At 44.4% G+C, this 17,992-nt stretch overlaps 1 protein-coding gene across 5 annotated transcripts in view; it reads left to right on the forward strand.

The window, feature by feature from the left end:
* The first annotated feature begins 8 nt into the window (after positions 1-8).
* The window catches only part of TPCN1 (two pore segment channel 1), a 186,044-nt gene continuing 168,060 nt past the window's right edge, over positions 9-17,992 (forward strand). For 2 of the 5 annotated variants that reach the window (XM_077461256.1, XM_077461261.1), the window contains exons 1-2: positions 10-159; positions 3,727-4,015. In XM_077461256.1, the coding sequence (XP_077317382.1) occupies positions 3,913-4,015 (103 nt within the window). In that variant the 5' untranslated portion in view covers positions 10-159; positions 3,727-3,912. Of the gene's footprint in view, positions 168-3,726; positions 4,016-5,642; positions 5,743-17,992 lie in introns of all 5 variants that reach the window. The other 3 variants (XM_077461260.1, XM_077461259.1, XM_077461258.1) reach the window with 3 other exon arrangements.

Below are 17,992 nucleotides of genomic sequence, written 5' to 3' on the forward strand. Positions count from 1 at the left end.
GATCTGTGTTGCGCATGCGTAGGGAAATCATGCACGGGCTTGGCGCTGCTGGTGATATCCTGGTGCCCCGTGAGTGGCTCTAGATCCGGGAGCCCCCCCCCCATACCCTGTCACGTGATATTATAGCGGGCTGGAAGATGCTGAGGAGCTGAGTCTGAGGTGAGAGGGTGAGTGAGCGCTGCAGGGGATGACTGAGGAGAAGGGGGACTTACCTCCCTGGGGTGAGGACCCTCATAAGTGTGTCCTTCATACCGTCAGGAGGGAGTACTTCATTACCTCTGTGTGTAAGAGGGAGCTGAGGGCTTCGTCTACTTCTAAGGGAAGAGTCCTCTATGACACCAATGTGTAAAGGAGGAGCAGAACAACATTACAAGTCTACATTGTATAACTTTTCACTCGGTAACTACAGACACAACTTTTTTTTTTGTTTAGGTAGAGTATGGAGTCTCTGCAGCCCTGTCAGGTTTTTACTTTCTCTTTCTATCACTCATTGAGGAAAGCTTCCCTCACTTCTTGTTTTTCTAGTCACAACAAGGAATGACAGATCTCTACAAAGCACTAGAAACAGAAATGTGGAAGTACAAAGTAGTTCTCCACATGGTATTGCCAGTATTAAAACCACTTGCCGACCAGCAGTGTTCATTTTGGCAGGAAATTTCGCTTTAGTCTTTTGACTAAAATGCCATTTTAGTCATCTGCAAATGTTTTAGTTGACTAAAATCTCCAGTACAATTTTAGTCGACTAAAACTCATTTCAGTTGTCTAAAGTCTAATGGATGTAGTTAAATTATGTATTTCTCTACAATTTCCAAACTCCATATACTCCTGGGGTGAAAAATCTAAAGTGTTATTTATGGTATTAAAGCGGAGTTCCACCCAAAAGTGGAAGTTCTGCTTTCAGGACTCCTCACCCCCCTAAATGTCACATTTGACATTTCATTTTTTTTGGGGGGGTACCTAGTTTTGACAGGTACCCAGATCCCACTTCTGCTCGGGCCACCTAGGCGACTCGAGAGGAAGTTCTCCTCTTCCCCCTCCTTCCCTGCAATCTTCTGGGTCACGTTACAGGTCTCAGAAGATTGCCTGGCCATTGAGGAGGTGTAGCACACCCGGCTTCAGCCGCAAGCTAGGTGCCCACACTTGTGATGCTGGGGAGAGAACTGAGGGTTCGTGCGGCCGCATCGCTAAATCGTGAGACAGGTAAGTGTGTATTTATTAAAAGACAGCAGCTACAAGGTTGCTACAGCAGTGATTGGAACTCCACTTAAAGGTTGAATATGCACCACCGGCACAAATTTTGTCATTATATACCAACTTTAAGCAGAACCAAGTTTTGTTACAAGAATATTGCTTTTTTGACAGAAATGTAAGGTTAAAAAACAAAATGCAAAAATAAACCAAAACTCCTTGCGTGATTGATGCCACAAACCATGCAGCGCACGTTTACATGAAATTTAACAGTTCAAGAAACTTAATTCTGTTCAGTTTCTTGAACTGTTAACGTTTATGTAAATGTGCACTGCATGGTGGCATCATCATGCAAAGAGTTTTTGGGGTTTTTAGAACACAGCAAAACATATCAGCAGCTACAAGTTAGAGCTGCACGATTCTGGCCAAATTGAGAATCACGTTTTTTTTTTTGCGTAGAATAAAAAGATCACGATTCTCTCATGATTCCCGTGACGTAAATTCTTTCAGAGTATACAAAAAAAAAAAAAAATTGGCTTATTTCTTTTTAATTAAAGTAATTTTTTCAAAAACAATTAAAGACCGCTGAGCAAATACAGTGTGACATAAATAAAATATTGCAACATCCACCATTTTATTCTCTAGGGTGTCTACTAAAAAAATATATAATACAATAATTAATAAAAAAAAAAAAAAAATATATATATATATATATATATATATATATATATTAGGGATGCACCGAAATTTCAGCCGCCGATAATTGAGCCGAAAATGGGGCGGGGCCTGGGGGTGGAACTCCGCCCCCGTCCCGCCCCTGGTGCCGCCCATGATGGGGGTGAATAGCGCAGGACTGATGCAGCCAGCGATGCCCCTCTGCAGTGAAGAGAGCCGTCTGGTTGAATAGAGCGCCGGGAACATTACAGCTTTAATTTCAATAGCCGTCGCGCGCCGTCACACACAGCCCCTCCCCCTTGTCCGGGGAACTTTGATAGACAGATCACCTGTCTAGATTGGACGGGTGATCTGTCTATCAAAGTGCCTGGACAAGGGGGAGGGGCTGTGTGTGACGGCGCGCGACGGGAACACACAGCTATTGAAATTAAAGCTGTGATGTTCCCGGTGCTCTATTCAACCAGACAGCTCTCTTCACTGCAGAGGGGCAACGCTGGCGGCATCACTGGGGGGGGCAACGCTGGCGGCATCACTGGGGGGGGCAACGCTGGCGGCATCACTGGGGGGGGCAACGCTGGCGGCATCACTGGGGGGGGCAACGCTGGCGGCATCACTGGGGGGGCAACGCTGGCGGCATCACTGGGGGGGCAACGCTGGCGGCATCACTGGGGGCAACGCTGGCGGCATCACTGGGGGCAACGCTGGCGGCATCACTGGGGGCAACACTGGCTGCACTTATCTCTTTTATTATGTCGCCAGTCTCTGACCACCTCCTGTACCATGTCGCCAGTCTCTGACCACCTCCTGTACCATGTCGCCAGTCTCTGACCACCTCCTGTACCATGTCGCCAGTCTCTGACCACCACCTGTACCATGTCGCCAGTCTCTGACCACCTCGTGTACCATGTCCCCAGTCTCTGACCACCTCGTGTACCATGTCCCCAGTCTCTGACCACCTCGTGTACCATGTCCCCAGTCTCTGACCACCTCGTGTACCATGTCCCCAGTCTCTGACCACCTCGTGTACCATGTCCCCAGTCTCTGACCACCTCGTGTACCATGTCCCCAGTCTCTGACCACCTCGTGTACCATGTCCCCAGTCTCTGACCACCTCGTGTACCATGTCCCCAGTCTCTGACCACCTCGTGTACCATGTCCCCAGTCTCTGACCACCTCGTGTACCATGTCCCCAGTCTCTGACCACCTCGTGTACCATGTCCCCAGTCTCTGACCACCTCGTGTACCATGTCCCCAGTCTCTGACCACCTCGTGTACCATGTCCCCAGTCTCTGACCACCTCGTGTACCATGTCCCCAGTCTGACCATCTCCTGTATAAAAATATTTTTTAAAAACAGTCATTTTCGGTATCGGTGCTGTTTCAGTATCAGTTTCGGTTTTTGGCCTAGTGTATTTTTCATTTTCGGTATCGGTTTCGGCACCAAAAAACCCATTCGGTGCATCCCTACTAGTCGCAAATGCGACCTGGCGCCCAGGTTTTGTCGAGCCCTGGTCTAGAGGCTGTTATTTCTGCTAAAGGAAGCTCTACTAAATATTGATGCGATTTTTCTGTTGGGGTGCCAAAATGTATGCACCTGTCTAATTTTGTTTTGATGCATATTGCGCATTTTCTGTTAATCCAATAAACCTCATTTCACTAGTGAAGTATTACTGTGTCCTTCAGTTATTTGATAGATCAAAATGAAATTGCGGATCCAAACGCCCAAATATTTATAAATGACAATCATGGAAATTGTCAGGGGTTCCTAAACTTTTGCATACAACTGTATATTGTCTCAAGAAACAAGTTTTAATATCAAATGTGGCTTGGTTAAATTATTTTTCACTATTGTTGTTTATTGCAGAAGCACCAGTTTTTTATTTTTTTTATTTCTGAGGAGATGAAGTTGCCGATGTGTCAACCAGTTTTAAAGCTTCTCCATTCGTGAGACCCTCCATGTTAAGCCTCTCTGTCAGAAGACTGCGCACATTATCAGATGAACCTCACATAGTCACCAGAATTTCAAGAAGATTGCTGGATTATTTTAGGAATGGCTGGAAAACAGGAAGACGATGACCCACTACTTATCTTGGAAGAAAATGGAGGTTTTGGAGATCCTTCTGGTGAGGACACAAACAGTGATGTGGCTTTAGGTAAGAAACTCACAATTCTGCTAACCATCCACAAAGTAATCCAAAACAACCCACTGTCTATTTCTATGGCCTTTCTTGTTGATGCCAGCTATAATTTTTGCCAAGGAACATTTTATATTGGTTATATTTATGATTCCTCTTTTATTTAGTAGTTTATGCTTATTCTGATGGTGCATATGCCACTGGATAATGTACATACTTAAATCTAACATCTTGATTGGCAATTTATTTACCCTGGTGCCACACAACCTCAGTAAGAAAATGTTTCCACTGGGCTGTCTTCATAAGAGCCGATTCACACATGGGCAACACGACTTCCAGCGCGACTTTGGGAGGCAACTTGGACACAACTTCAGTGAATCACAGCGTGACTTGGGGTGACTTAAAACACGAATTTAAGTTGACCCCCAGGCCAGGTGACTTTGGCCGTTGCCAATCACAGAATAATCAGCTCTCGAGGGGGGACTCCGCGCCAAATTTTAAATAAAAAACTGGCATGGGTTCCCCCTCCAAGAGCATACCAGGCCCTTAGGTCTGGTATGGATTTTAAGGGGAACCCCCTACTCCGAAGAAACAGCGCGGGGGTCCTCCCAAAATCCATACCAGACCCTTACCTGAGCACGCAGCCTGGCCAGTCAGGAAAGGGGATGGGGGGTGGGTGCTTTGGGGAAGGGGGGCACCCTGCGGCCCCCCCCACCCCAAAGCACCTTGTCCCCATCTTGATGAGGACAAGGGCCTCTTCCCGACAACCTTGGTTGTCTGCGGGCGGGGGGCTTATCGGAATCCAGGAGCCCCCTTTAATAAGGGGGCACCCAGATCCCGGCCCCCCACCTTATGTGAATGAGTATGGGGTACATCGTAATTTGGCAAACTGCCCCAAAAACACACCTCCCCATTGAATTTCATTGAAAACGCAGCAAGAACAAATGAAAAATGGGCTCTTGTTGCGTTTTTGATGCATTTTTTGAGTCACATGAGCTATGGGAAAGTAATATAAAATTGCAGGCGTTTTTGCCATTATCGCTACTCCTTTTTTTTTTTTTTTTTTTTTTTCCTTTTGGCACAGCGCTGAAAACCCCATTTTCGCCAAATAATTTTCGGCGGCCGAAATTTCAGTGCATCACTAGTTAGACTGGGTATGTTTTTGAACATTTTAAAAATTCAAAATTTATGTTTCTAGTTTTATTTTTCAGTTTCTTATGTATATTAGTAGATGATGATGCTATAAAATGCTTACCGTATATACTTGAGTTTAGGCTGACCCAAATATAAGCCAAGGCACCTAATTTTACTACAAAAGACTGAGAAAACCTATTGACACGAGTATAAGCCTAGGGTGGGAAATGCAGCAGCTACTGGGTAAACAATGCCCATTTGCAGCCTCACTGCGCCCATCTGCAGCTGTACCTTTGATAACTAAAACAGCGGGTGTCTCCCGCTGTGTCATGCAGTCTGTTTGGCGGCCTTCCATTGTAACAAAGCTCCTGCCTCCTCCTCGTCCGTGATAGACAGAAGATTGATACAATGCTGGGAAACTGTATCAGTGTTCCGTCTATCATTGAGAGAAAATTGAGTACTGTCCGTGATGTTTTTTTTATTTTATTTGAACTAACATACAATTTTTCAGGACAAGCTTTCGGGGTAGTGCACGAATACGGCTACAGTCACATCAAGGTTATCAAGAAGGAGAAGTTCAAGATGGAGACACTGCTCAGCAATCCAGCCAGGTGATTGGCTCATGTCTATATACCTGAAGGTCGCTTACGTCCATGTCTCGATAGTGTCAGAGTTCCAGAAATACCTTAGCTTTGCTATCGATCAAATCCATCTGCAGTTCAGCTGTCTCCCCTTCAGGCTTATGACATTGCCTCGTGTTTTTAAAACTCTTGTTGGCTGTCGTGGCACTAATCGGGACCAGAGGTATCCATCTGGATGACCTGCTGTTATTTATCTCGGGACAGGGAGCAGTTGCTAATCCACAGATCCCAGATAATCTCCACTCTACTTGAGTTTGGTTGGCTACTGAACCTTGGAAAAAAGCCACCTAGATCCACGCAGTCCCTGGTATTCCTCGGGGCACAATTCAACACTATCAAGAGCACCATCTCCTTACCCCTGGAAAAAATCACAGTGATCCGGGACAGAGTTCGGCTTGCAATGTCCTCCTCTCATCTCCGAGCCTCACAATGCCTAAAAATCATCGGCACTATGGTAGCAACAACAACCATGGTAAAGTGGGCTCAGTGGAAAATGCGGCCCTTGCGGAAGGGCTTCCTCCAGCAGTGTAACCCAGGACTTCAGGATCACTCTATCCGAATAACCCTATCCATGTGGGAGAGCCTTCCTTGGTGGTTACAGCAGAGGAACCTCCTCAATTGTCACTCCATTGCACCTGTGTTCTAGATCCCCATCACAACGGATGCCAGCAACAGGGGCTGGGGCACGCTCTCCTTGACAGAGGTAACTCAAGGCATATGGAGCCTTCCTTCTCACAGGATAGTCTCTCAATGTTTTGGAACTCCACAGCGTTCTGCGCTCTACAGGTCTTTCACCACTTAAAGTGGAGGGCCACCCTGAAAACCAAAAAATTTTAAAAATGACAAAAAAATCTAAAAAAAATAAAATGAAATTTTTTTTTTTTTTTACTTACCAGAAATGCCTGTTGCTAGGCACTTTATCCTAATCTTCCCCTTCCTCCTCCGCGGAGATCTTCTGTCTTCTGTCTTCGTCGCGGCGTCTTCTGGGTAATGGGTCGCGCTGTGTTCTGGGAACTGTGTGTTCCAGAACACAGCGCGTCCCATTCAGAAAGCGCTGCGGGACTCGCGCATGCGCAGTAGCTGCGGGACTCGCGCATGCGCAGTAGGAAACGGGCAGTGAAGCCGTAAGGCTCCACTGCCTGTTTCCCTTAGAGGGAATGGCGGCGCCTCGGGCGGCCGACATCGCGGGCGCCCTGGACAGGTAAGTGTGTTTATTAAGTCAGCAGCTGCAGTGTTTGCAGCTGCTGACTTTTTTTTTATTTTTTTTATTTTTATTTTTTTTTAACTGGCCCTCCTCTTTAACAGTAGGAGCCTCAGTTCTCCTAAGACTGGGCAACACAATGGCAGTCTCAGACATCAAGAGACAAGGGGGTACTCACAGTCTCTCCCTGTTAAAGCAAGTGGAGCACATTATGACCTGGGCCTAGAAGAACCTGACCAGCCTGACAGCTGTCCATCTTCCTGGAGTCTAGAATGTTCAGGCAGATTTTCTGTCGAGAGTGTCACTAGACAACGAGTGGACTCTCCACCCGAATTCTTCAAGTGGGTCTTGTCCCTGGAAATCATTCCAGAAGTAGACTTATTCGCCTCACCGTGCAACTTCATACTAAAGAAACACTACACGAGGTCTCGTTGCCGCCATGCTCTCTGGTAGATGCTCTGACAGACTATTGGCGATTCCACAGGGCCTATGCCGTTCCTGTCATTCTCCGGTTTCTGTCGAGGCTCTGAATTAGAATAATAACGTATCGAACCAGGCAGGACTTCAGCAATGCAGGTTTATTAATGGCTGGTAACATACAGGTTTATGTTCAAAATATTACAAGATACAGGTCTAATTTATACAGTTTCTTACAATGCAAGCAGGTTAGATATAGGTAGTCTTATCCTCTAACCAAATTGAAACAATTATGAATTGTTCTCCCCTTGAACCAGAATGGGTCTTTTCTGACAATTCTTGGGAACCCGTCACCTGATAGGGAAAAAAATTGCAGACTACACCTCTTCCACTGCTGGGTCTTGCAATAACCCAAAGATGCATGATATTCTGGCCTTCCTACAATCAGGCTTGGATCTCTCCTTGTCGGTCAGCTCACTGCGGGTCCAAGTCTCTGCAATTTCTTCCTTTTATGGGAATTTCCTGGGTTAGACACCCTTCTACTCAACAGTTCTTCAGAGGAGCAGTGAGGCTCAGACCTCAGAAAAAGCCAAGATTTCTAAATGGGATCTTCCCCTTGTCCTGGATATCTCCTCTGGAGGAGAGTTGGAACATGCAGATCAGTCCTCTTTTAAGGAACTTTCCCTGAAAGTTGCCTTCCTGGTGGCTATAACTTCGGCCAAGAGGGTCTCCAAAATCGGCTCTCTGGGATGCATGGAGCCATCTCTAACCTTTTTTCCTGATCGGGTAGTTTTGATTCCTATGTCGGGTTCAAACCCCAAAGTGTCATCTGTGTTTCACCACAATCAGGTGATTGCTCTTCCAACGTTCAGATCTACCGGCGATTCCAATGTTCATCCCCTAGATGTTGGGAAAGCTCTGAGTCAGTATGTAGAAGCTACAACTCTGTTCCGTCAGTCCAACCACATGTTCCTTCCTTTTCATGGAGTAATAAGGAACTGCATCCAGATCTATCGCAGCATGGATTGTTCAGGCCGTTCAGTGGGCCTACAAAGCCAAGGGCTTGACGCCTCCCAGAAGAGGTGACCGCTCACTCAACTAGAAGCATTTCTACATCATGGGCGGCTTCACATCATGTGGCTCCAGAAGTTACTTGCAAGACGGCCTTGTGGTCTTCAATTAACACACTACTGCGTAGAGCCAGCCTCGTTATCTTCTGTTAAATTTGGTTTATGTATCTTGTCTGTTGATGGGGCCAGTTAAACCTTTTTTCTTTTGTCCAGCGCTCTGCCCTACTGGGTGTGTATGACTAGTTATTTCCCACACGTTGGCTGCCACAGAGTCTGTCAGGAAAATGGAAAATTTTATATCGTATACATACCGTATTTTTCCTTTCCTGATGGACTCCATGGCAGCAGGAGTTCCCTCCCAGTGGCTGAAATAGGCTAAGTTATGGAACATGGCCTCTGGCCTGTAGCAAAGATTTATGTGAAAAGAGTCCTATGGAGTCCATCAGGAAAGAAAAATTACGGTAAGTATTTGATAGAAATTTTACTTTCTATTACTCCTCCTATACATGAGAGCATCACATAATTAGGTCTTTGTCACATGATGTGAACATGGCAGGGCCCAGAAACAAGAGAGCGCATTCTGGCTCTCAGCGGAGCACCAAATTGAATCTACAGTGGCTCTGAAGTGTCAGGACACCAAAAGCAGAAACAGAAAAATTAGGAAGGGGGAAAAAAAATGCAAACATTCAACAAAATAAATTCAATGATGGCATGGTAAAAACTGCATCCAACAATTTGTTCGGCGATCTTTCCCAGACAAAAGTTTACCATAATAAGTATGCCTTAGTCCAGTGATGGCAAACCTTGGCACGCAGATGTTTTGGAACTACATTTCCCATGATGCTCAGCTACCCTGCAGATTGCATGAGCATTATGGGAAATGTAGTTCCAAAATATCTGGGGTGCCAAGGTTCGACATCACTGCCTTAGTCACTTTTTAGGAACATGGCAGGGCTCAGAAACAAGGGAATGCTGTCAATGTCTGAAAACCGCCAGGTTTTTATTTTATTTTATTTTTTTAAACATTTTGCAAATATGGCTCAGAAGTGTCAGTCCTTCACTGCGAACTGTGGCAATGTTTCAGCACTGCAAATAATCTTTTAGGCTTTGTAGTCTACCCGAAAGTATTTTATTTCGCTTTTTTCAGGACAGTAGGGCTTTGGTACAAAATTTGGATGCATATATTTTTTGTTTCCTTAGTATTTATTGAGAATAAATAGTAAAACATTAGAAAGTGTTTTTCTGTCATTTTCCCAACACAGCATTAATGAAATTTTATCTAAAATATACTCAACACATTAGTGGGACTTGTATGTAACGTAGCAGAATAGTAATAGTAAATTGTATACATTGTTCCCCACAATGTAGGGAGCTCTGGTCCCTACATTGTGATGCGCGCAGGAAAAAACATAACATTAAGTTGGGTTGAAGAGGGCACAAATTAGCATGACCGCAGCTATTTTCACAGGTATGCGATCACTAAAGAGATGAAGTGTAACTCCACTCCGTGGGGGGGGGGGGGGAAATAGCAAATAAAGAAAAAATAATATAGCGTATACAATTACAACACAAGTCATATTGTAATTGTTATTAAAAATTACCTTTCCTTTTCAATCTGCAGCCACTGTAATTTTCTGAAAATGCAAAATGGCTACCTGGAGGTGTTTTGTACACAGAATGTAGAAACATAATTTCCTTCTTGTGTGATTGGCTAGTGTCCTGCAGGTGCACAGCTGATAATTATGAAACCACTCCCATTAGACTCACTTTCCCACATGGGCACAGAGAAAAACCACAGGGATTTCTTCAGAATAACAAAAGGTAGGAATCTACAACAAAGTGTGTTAAAATTCTTGCAATGTGCATATATCGCCCAGCACAGTGGTGTAGTGATTAGCACTTTCACCTAGCACAAATAAGGGTCACTGGTTCGAATCCCAACCATGACACCATCTACATAGCGTTTGCATGTTCTCCCTGTGCCTGCGTGGGTTTCCTCCCATACGCTAAAGACATGCTGGTAGATAAATCGGATCCTAGCTAAATTGGCCATAGCATGTATGAATGTGTGTTAGCGACCTTAGGTTGTAAGCTCCTTGAGGGCAGAAACTGATGTGAATGTACAACATATACGTAAAGCGCTGCGTAAATTGACGGCGCTAGATAAGTACCTGAAATACATTTTCTGCTTGCACAGTGAACACAAATATCATCCAGATCACCCGGCGCTATTATTGCAAGTTGGGCCTTATTCAGACAGGTGTGGGGACCCATCCTGCGTGAATGCTCTCTTCGTTTTTGCACCTTCATATGCTTCAGGTGCAAAAACAAAGGGAGCCTGCACATGCAGGATGGGTCTTTATGCCCAGCTGAATAAAGCTTTGCAGCGCTATACTCATTGCTGTATTACTGATATTTACTCAGCTGTGTGCAATGTTCCATAGACAATGCAATAGTTTCAAATGGGTTAAAAAAGTGGCATTTTTACTCTTGTGTGCAAGAGGCCATACAGTATTGTTTTATTTTTACACTTTTTTTTTTAATTTATTTTTTCAGAGCTATGACAGCTCTTCCAGGCCTTCCCTTGTGAATGGGTGTGTGATGATGTCACTTATGGCATCATCACACACCCAAAGTAAACGCAACACAGAAGTGCTCTCTTTACTTTTACTTTCACATAGCGCTCCTTTGGACCACTGTGTGATGGCATCAGATGGGAGCTAATCAGTTCAACTCAAGGGCATAGCACTGGATTCTGGCTGAGACAGGCAGCTGGCGGTTCCAGGCTGCACCCCTAGCAGGAGGTGCTGTTCCCCACTGCCAATTTAAAAAAACACTGGGGCAAACAGCTACTATACCAGTGCCATTTTAGCCACTTGCCGACTGCCTCCCGTACATATACGTCGGCATTTTGAAGAGGGATATCTCGGTAACGGCAGCAGCTGCTGCCATAGCTGAGATGTCCATTTCTACAGGAGGCAGTCGTGTTTACGATAATGCTGGTCTCTGTGGCGGGTTCGCTGTGAAATCACCTTTATTGGTGGTGGGAGAGGGGCCACCTCGCCGCCCTCCGCCGCTTACCGGAGCCGTTGGTAGCGACGGAGGCGATCAGGTCCTTTTCTGTGCTGGTTATGGAGACGAGTGAGGCTAAGATGGCCCCTACTCGTCTCTATACCATGGGAGGGTGGAAGCGACGTCAAAACGTCACTTCTGCCCATACCTCCTTAAAGGAACATTTGTTCAATGTCATTTTTTCAAATGACTTTTTTTTTTTTTTTTTTTTATTGCATTTAAGTCCAAATATGAGATCTGAGGACTTTTTGACCCCATATCTCATATTTAAGAGGACCTGTTATGCTTTTGTCTATTACAAGGGATGTTTACATTCTTTGTAATAGGAATAAAAGTGATCAGTTTTTATTTATATATTTTTTTAAACGTTGTAAAAATAAATAAAATCAAGTAAAATAAGACATTTTTTATTATTTTTTTTTAAAACGCCCCGTCCCGACGAGCTCGCGCGCAGTAGCACCCGCATATGAAAACAGCAGTCAAACCACACGTGAGGTATCGCCATGATCGGTAGAGCTAGAACAATAATTCTAGCCATAGACCTCTGTAACACAAAACATGCAACCTGTAGAATTTTTTTTAAATGTCGTTTATGGAGATTTTTGAGGGTAAAAGTTTGACGCCATTCCACGAGCGGGCGCAATTTTGAAGCATGACATGTTGGGTATCAATTTACTCGGCGTAACATTATCTTTCACAATATAAAAAAAAATGGGCTAGATTTACTGTTTTCTAATTTATTTTTATTCAAAAAAGTGATTTTTTTTTTCCCAAAAAAAAGTGAACTTGTATTGCAAAGTGGATAACACCCAGAGAGCTCTTTATTTCTGTGCTGAAAATGATGAATATTTGTTAGTAATGCATTACATACATTAACAACAAAAAGAAGGCGTGTGTATGTGTATAGCAGACCCACAACATAACCGCTTGCCGCCGAGCGTCTCTTTGACCCCCGATCCCTCCATAAAGAGTACCTGTCACCACCTATTACTGTCACAATGGATGTTTACATTCCTTGTGACAGCAATAAAAGTGATCAATAAAAAAAAACAATTTTATTCATTTTTAAATAAATAAGAAAAAATAAATTTTTTTAAACTCCCCTATGTCCCCCCGAGCTCGCGCAGCAAAGAAAACGCATACGGAAGTCACGCCAATCACACATGTGAGATATTGCCGCGACCTGGTAACCGTAAAAAAAATTGAAAGCGTCGCCTATTGAGATTTTTAGGTACCGTAGTTTGTCGTCATTCCACGAGTGCATGCAATTATAAGTGTGACATGTTTGGTATCTATTTACTCGGCGTAACATCATCTTTCACATTATGCAAAAAAATTGGGCTAATTTTACTGTTTCGTTTTTTAAACATTCATGAAAGTGTCCCTTTTCACAAAAAGTTGCGTTTAAAACACTGCTGCACAAATACCGTGTGACATAAAATATTGCAACAATCGCTGATTTATTCTCTAGAGCAGGCATGTCCAAAGTCCGGCCCGCGGGCCAATCGCGGCCCGCGGCCCGGTTTTGAACGGCCCGCCTGGTTATTTGGACATACATATCTTTTGTGGCCCCCGACGATCTCCCAGCGCCGGGGCCACAAAAGATATATATGCTTCGGAAGGTACAGGGAGGACAGGACCGAGCGCCGTACACAGGAGAATTTCCTGTTTACGGGCGGCCTCTGTAATAGGAAGTCCTTCTCCTGCACTGCCATTGGACGACTGTTCTGTCCATCAAAGGAGGCGGGACTTTCTATTAAAGAAGCCGCCGTGTAAACAGGAGATTCTCCTTTGGCGCTCGTCAGTGCATTCCTGGCAATGGTGCTGTGTTCCTGGCAATGGTGCTGTGTTCCTGGCAATGGTGCTGCGTTCCTGGCAATGGTGCTGCGTTCCTGGCAATGGTGCTGCGTTCCTGGCAATGGTGCTGCGTTCCTGGCAATGGTGAGGCATTTGGGGAGGCGTTCCTGGCAATGGTGAGGCATTTGGGGAGGCATTCCTGGCAATGGTGCTGCGTCCCTGGCAATGGTGCTGCGTCCCTGGCAATGGTGAGTGATTCCTGGCAATGGTGAGTGATTCCTGGCAATGGTGAGTGATTCCTGGCAATGGTGAGGCATTTGGGGAGGCATTCCTGGCAATGGTGCTGCGTCCCTGGCAATGGTGCTGCGTCCCTGGCAATGGTGCTGCGTCCCTGGCAATGGTGCTGCATTTGGGGAGGCATTCCTGGCAATGGTGAGGCATTTGGGGAGGCATTCCTGGCAATGGTGCTGCGTCCCTGGCAATGGTGCTGCGTCCCTGGCAATGGTGCTGCATTCCTGGCTATGGTGGGGGCATTCCTGGCTATGGTGGGGGCATTCCTGGCTATGGTGGGGGCATTCTTGGCTATGGTGAGTGCATTCCTGGCTGTGGTGGGTGTGTTCCTGGCAAAGGTGGGTCTGCAGATGTGCACTGATTAGGCTGCATTGGTGGGCACTGACCATTATTTTGCTTCACAGTTCTTTATTTAAACATTTTTTTTCCCTGAAACTTCCCTCTTAAAGTGAAGGTGTGTGTTATACGCCAATTAATACAGTATGTACAAATACGCCCAAGCTCATTTCTTCCCACACACAGCCACAAAGGCAAGAGAATTCTTGTTGGGCAGTGTATTAGAGCTCGAACGAACACACTTAGACCAAATTTTAAGGATTCAAAGAATGTCAGGCAAAATGGTCGGCCCTCGCGCGTGTTCACTTCATCAAATCCGGCCCTCTTTGAAAAAAGTTTGGACACCCCTGCTCTAGAGTCTCTGCTAAAAAAAATATATATATAATGTTTGGGGGTTCCAAGTAATTTTCTAGCAAAAAATATGGATTTTAACTTGTAAACACCAAATGTCAAAAATAGGCTTAGTCATGAAAGGGTTAATAATAATAGCCGAAGAAGAGATTGTCTCCTCATGTCTCAAAGAAATTTGGTTTGCACTGTTGAAGAAAAAGGCCCCAAAAAATTAAACAAAAGATAACCTAGGAGACAGTGGAAAGCTAAAAGAAACCCAAGTAGCAAATCGAAGCAAATATTAGTCCAGTTTCAAAAATAAATTTATTTAAAAAATGTCTCAGACCTTGTCTGGCATATCAATGGCCCCCCTACTTGCAAAGTATTCCATGTATTTTCTTCTGACCTCACAGGCACTTTGGGGGGGGGCAAGCCAGCTTCAGTGCCATGGAAAGTTGGCCTCAGGCCCAACTGAGGCCACATACAGTGCCTTGCGAAAGTATTCGGCCCCCTTGAACTTTTCAACCTTTTGCCACATTTCAGGCTTCAAATATAAAGATATACATTTTTTATTTTTTGTGAAGAATCACCAACAAGTGGGACACAATTGTGAAGTGGAACAAAATCTATTGGATAATTTAAACTTTTTTAGCAAATAAAAAACTGAAAAGTGGTGCGTGCAAAATTATTCGGCCCCTTTACTTTCAGTGCAGCAAACTCACTCCAGAAGTTCAGCGAGGATCTCTGAATGATCCAATGTTGTCCTGAATGACTGATGGTGATAAATATAATCCACCTGTGTGTAATCAAGTCTCTGTATAAATGCACCTGCTCTGTGATAGTCTCAGGGTTCTGTTGAAAGCGCAGAGAGCATCATGAAGACCAAGGAACACACCAGGCAGGTCCATAATACTGTTGTGGAGAAGTTTAAAGCCGGATTTGGATACAAAAAGATTTCCCAAGCTTCAAACATCACAAGGAGCACTGTGCAAGCGATCATTTTGAAATGGAAGGAGTATCAGACCACTGCAAATCTACCAAGATCTGGCCGTCCCTCTAAACTTTCAGCTCAGACAAGGAGAAGACTGATCAGAGATGCAGCCAAGAGGCCCATGATCACTCTGGATGAACTGCAGAGAACTACAGCTGAGGTGGGAGAGTCTGTCCATAGGACAACAATCAGTCATACACTGCACAAATCTGGCCTTTATGGAAGAGTGGCAAGAAGAAAGCCATTTCTCAAAGATATTCATAAAAAGTATTGCCCAAAGTTTGCCACAAGCCACCTGGGAGACACACCAAACATGTGGAAGAAGGTGCTCTGGTCAGATGAAACCAAAATAGAACTTTTTGCCCACAATGCAAAACAATATGTTTGGCGTAAAAGCAACACAGCTCATCACCCTCAACACACCATCCCCACTGTCAAACATGGTGGTGGCAGCATCATGGTTTGGGCCTGCTTTTCTTCAGCAGGGACAGGGAAGATGGTTAAAATTGAGGGGAAGATGGATGCAGCCAAATACAGGACCATTCTGGATGAAAACCTGTTGGAGTCTGCAAAAGACCTGAAACTGGGATGGAGATTTATCTTCCAACGAGACAATGATCCCAAACATACAGCAAAATCTACAAAGGAATGGTTCACAAATAAACGTATCCAGGTGTTAGAATGGCCAAGTCAAAGTCCAGACCTGAATCCATTCGAGAATCTGTGGAAAGAGCTGAAAACTGCTGTTCACAAACGCTCTCCATCCAACCTCACTGAACTTGAGCTGTTTTGCAAGGAAGAATGGGCAAGAATTTCAGTTTCTCGATGTGCAAAACTGATAGAGACATACGCCAAGCGACTTGCAGCTGTTATCGCAGCAAAAGGTGGCTCTACAAAGTATTAACGCAAGGGGGCCGAATAATTTTGCACGCCCCACTTTTCATTTTTTTATTAGTTAAAAAAGTTTCAAAAATCCAATATATTTCGTTCCACTTCACAATTGTGTCCCACTTGTTGGTGATTCTTCACAAAAAATAAAAATTTTATATCTTTATGTTTGAAGCCTGAAATGTGGCAAAAGGTTGAAAAGTTCAAGGGGGCCGAATACTTTCGCAAGGCACTGTAGTTTGTAGCATTTTTTCTAAGAAAATTGTGCAGAATGCAGCAGGCAAGCACAATATGGTTCAGTTTATATTCCGCCATGTGGATTGGTGTCATAAAAAGGCGGAACCAGCTGCCCATTATCCCAAAAGTGTTCTCCACCACTCTTCTGGCTCTGGCCAGCTGGTAATTAATTAAAAACCCTCTGGTCCACATAGGGAATGGCCGCATAAGATGGTCCTCTAGCACAAATGCTTCATCCGCGATGAAGACAAACGGGAGTCCTTCCACATTGTCTTTTGTAGGTGGCAAGCCCAAACTGCCATTCTGGAGCCATCTGTAAAACTCTGTCTGGGCGATGACTCTGACATCCGGACATTTTTCCCCACGTCCACATAGTGGAACTTGTAAGTAGCCAATATCACAATACTATTAAAGCCCTTGGAATTGTAATTGTATAACCCCCGAGTTGGGGGGTAGGACTCTGTGGACATGTTTCCCATCAATTGCCCCTCCACAGTTGGGAAAGTCCCAACGGGTGGCAAAGTGAGAGGCCACAGTCTGCCATTCCTGTGGCTTTGAAGGAAATTGTGGAGTCATACAAGAAAAAAACATTACATAACACAAACATTGCAAGCAGATTAGACACAAACATTCTTGGCCAACGTAAGCATAACATTTTGTGAAATTAGTATTTAAAGACAAAAGTATAAGGCCCACTTATCTGATTCCTCATCCCATCTGATAGCCCATTGCAAAAATTTAAGGGGGGGAGATGTTTTGGACAGGTAACCCTCTCCACTTCGTTGAGAGCTGAATGCATAAATAATGTGTGTTAACTTGTGGGTTACCTGGGCAGGTAAGAAGTGTTATAATAAATAACAATACACACTGAACAAATGGAAGCACATCTTTACATTCTGCTATTACCTATCAAGATAATAATATGAGTAACAAACTTTAAACAGTACCATTTGAAAGTATTGAGGCAGGTCCTTGCACTACATGCTTTGGTGAATTCATCCATAAATATGACCATAAAAGGGTAGTTATAGTGTGTACGGGTGGGTTGCCAAAGTCAGCAGATAGAGGATTGCCATCAGCTGACTTAGCGGTTGAGGGGGGTTCCAAATGAGTTTAGGCCACCAAAAAAGCCCCTGGCACGCTGCATGAATTTAAGGACACAAATAACATTTGTACACATTTTAGGGGGTGTTTTGGGTAAAACACTACTATGGAGCTGACAAAATACATTAAATGACTAGGCTAGGTGTATATGGGCCCAGAAGAACATGCTTGGGAGGTTACTGAAGGCAAATATTCATGAAGGACAAAAAAGGAACTTTAAAAGCTTCCAGCATGCATGAGGACAAATTCACAGCATATTAAAATCATGGTAATAGGGGAATGATGAAAGAAATACAATACATTAGGAAAACATGAAATACATAGAATGTGATGTTAAAGGATAAAACTTGCCTTAATATAGTCCTTCTGCAGGACCTGAATGATGGCAGAACAGTTCTCTGGGATAATGATCCCCAGAGCCTGGGGGGAGATGCCTGTCGAGAACTTGAGGTCCTGCAGGCTTCTCCCAGTTGCCAAGTACTGCAA

The sequence above is a fragment of the Lithobates pipiens genome, unplaced genomic scaffold, assembly GCF_037356315.1.
Source record: "Lithobates pipiens isolate NorthernLeopardFrog02 unplaced genomic scaffold, aLitPip1_a1.2 Scaffold_3, whole genome shotgun sequence".
Taxonomy (NCBI): domain Eukaryota; kingdom Metazoa; phylum Chordata; class Amphibia; order Anura; family Ranidae; genus Lithobates; species Lithobates pipiens.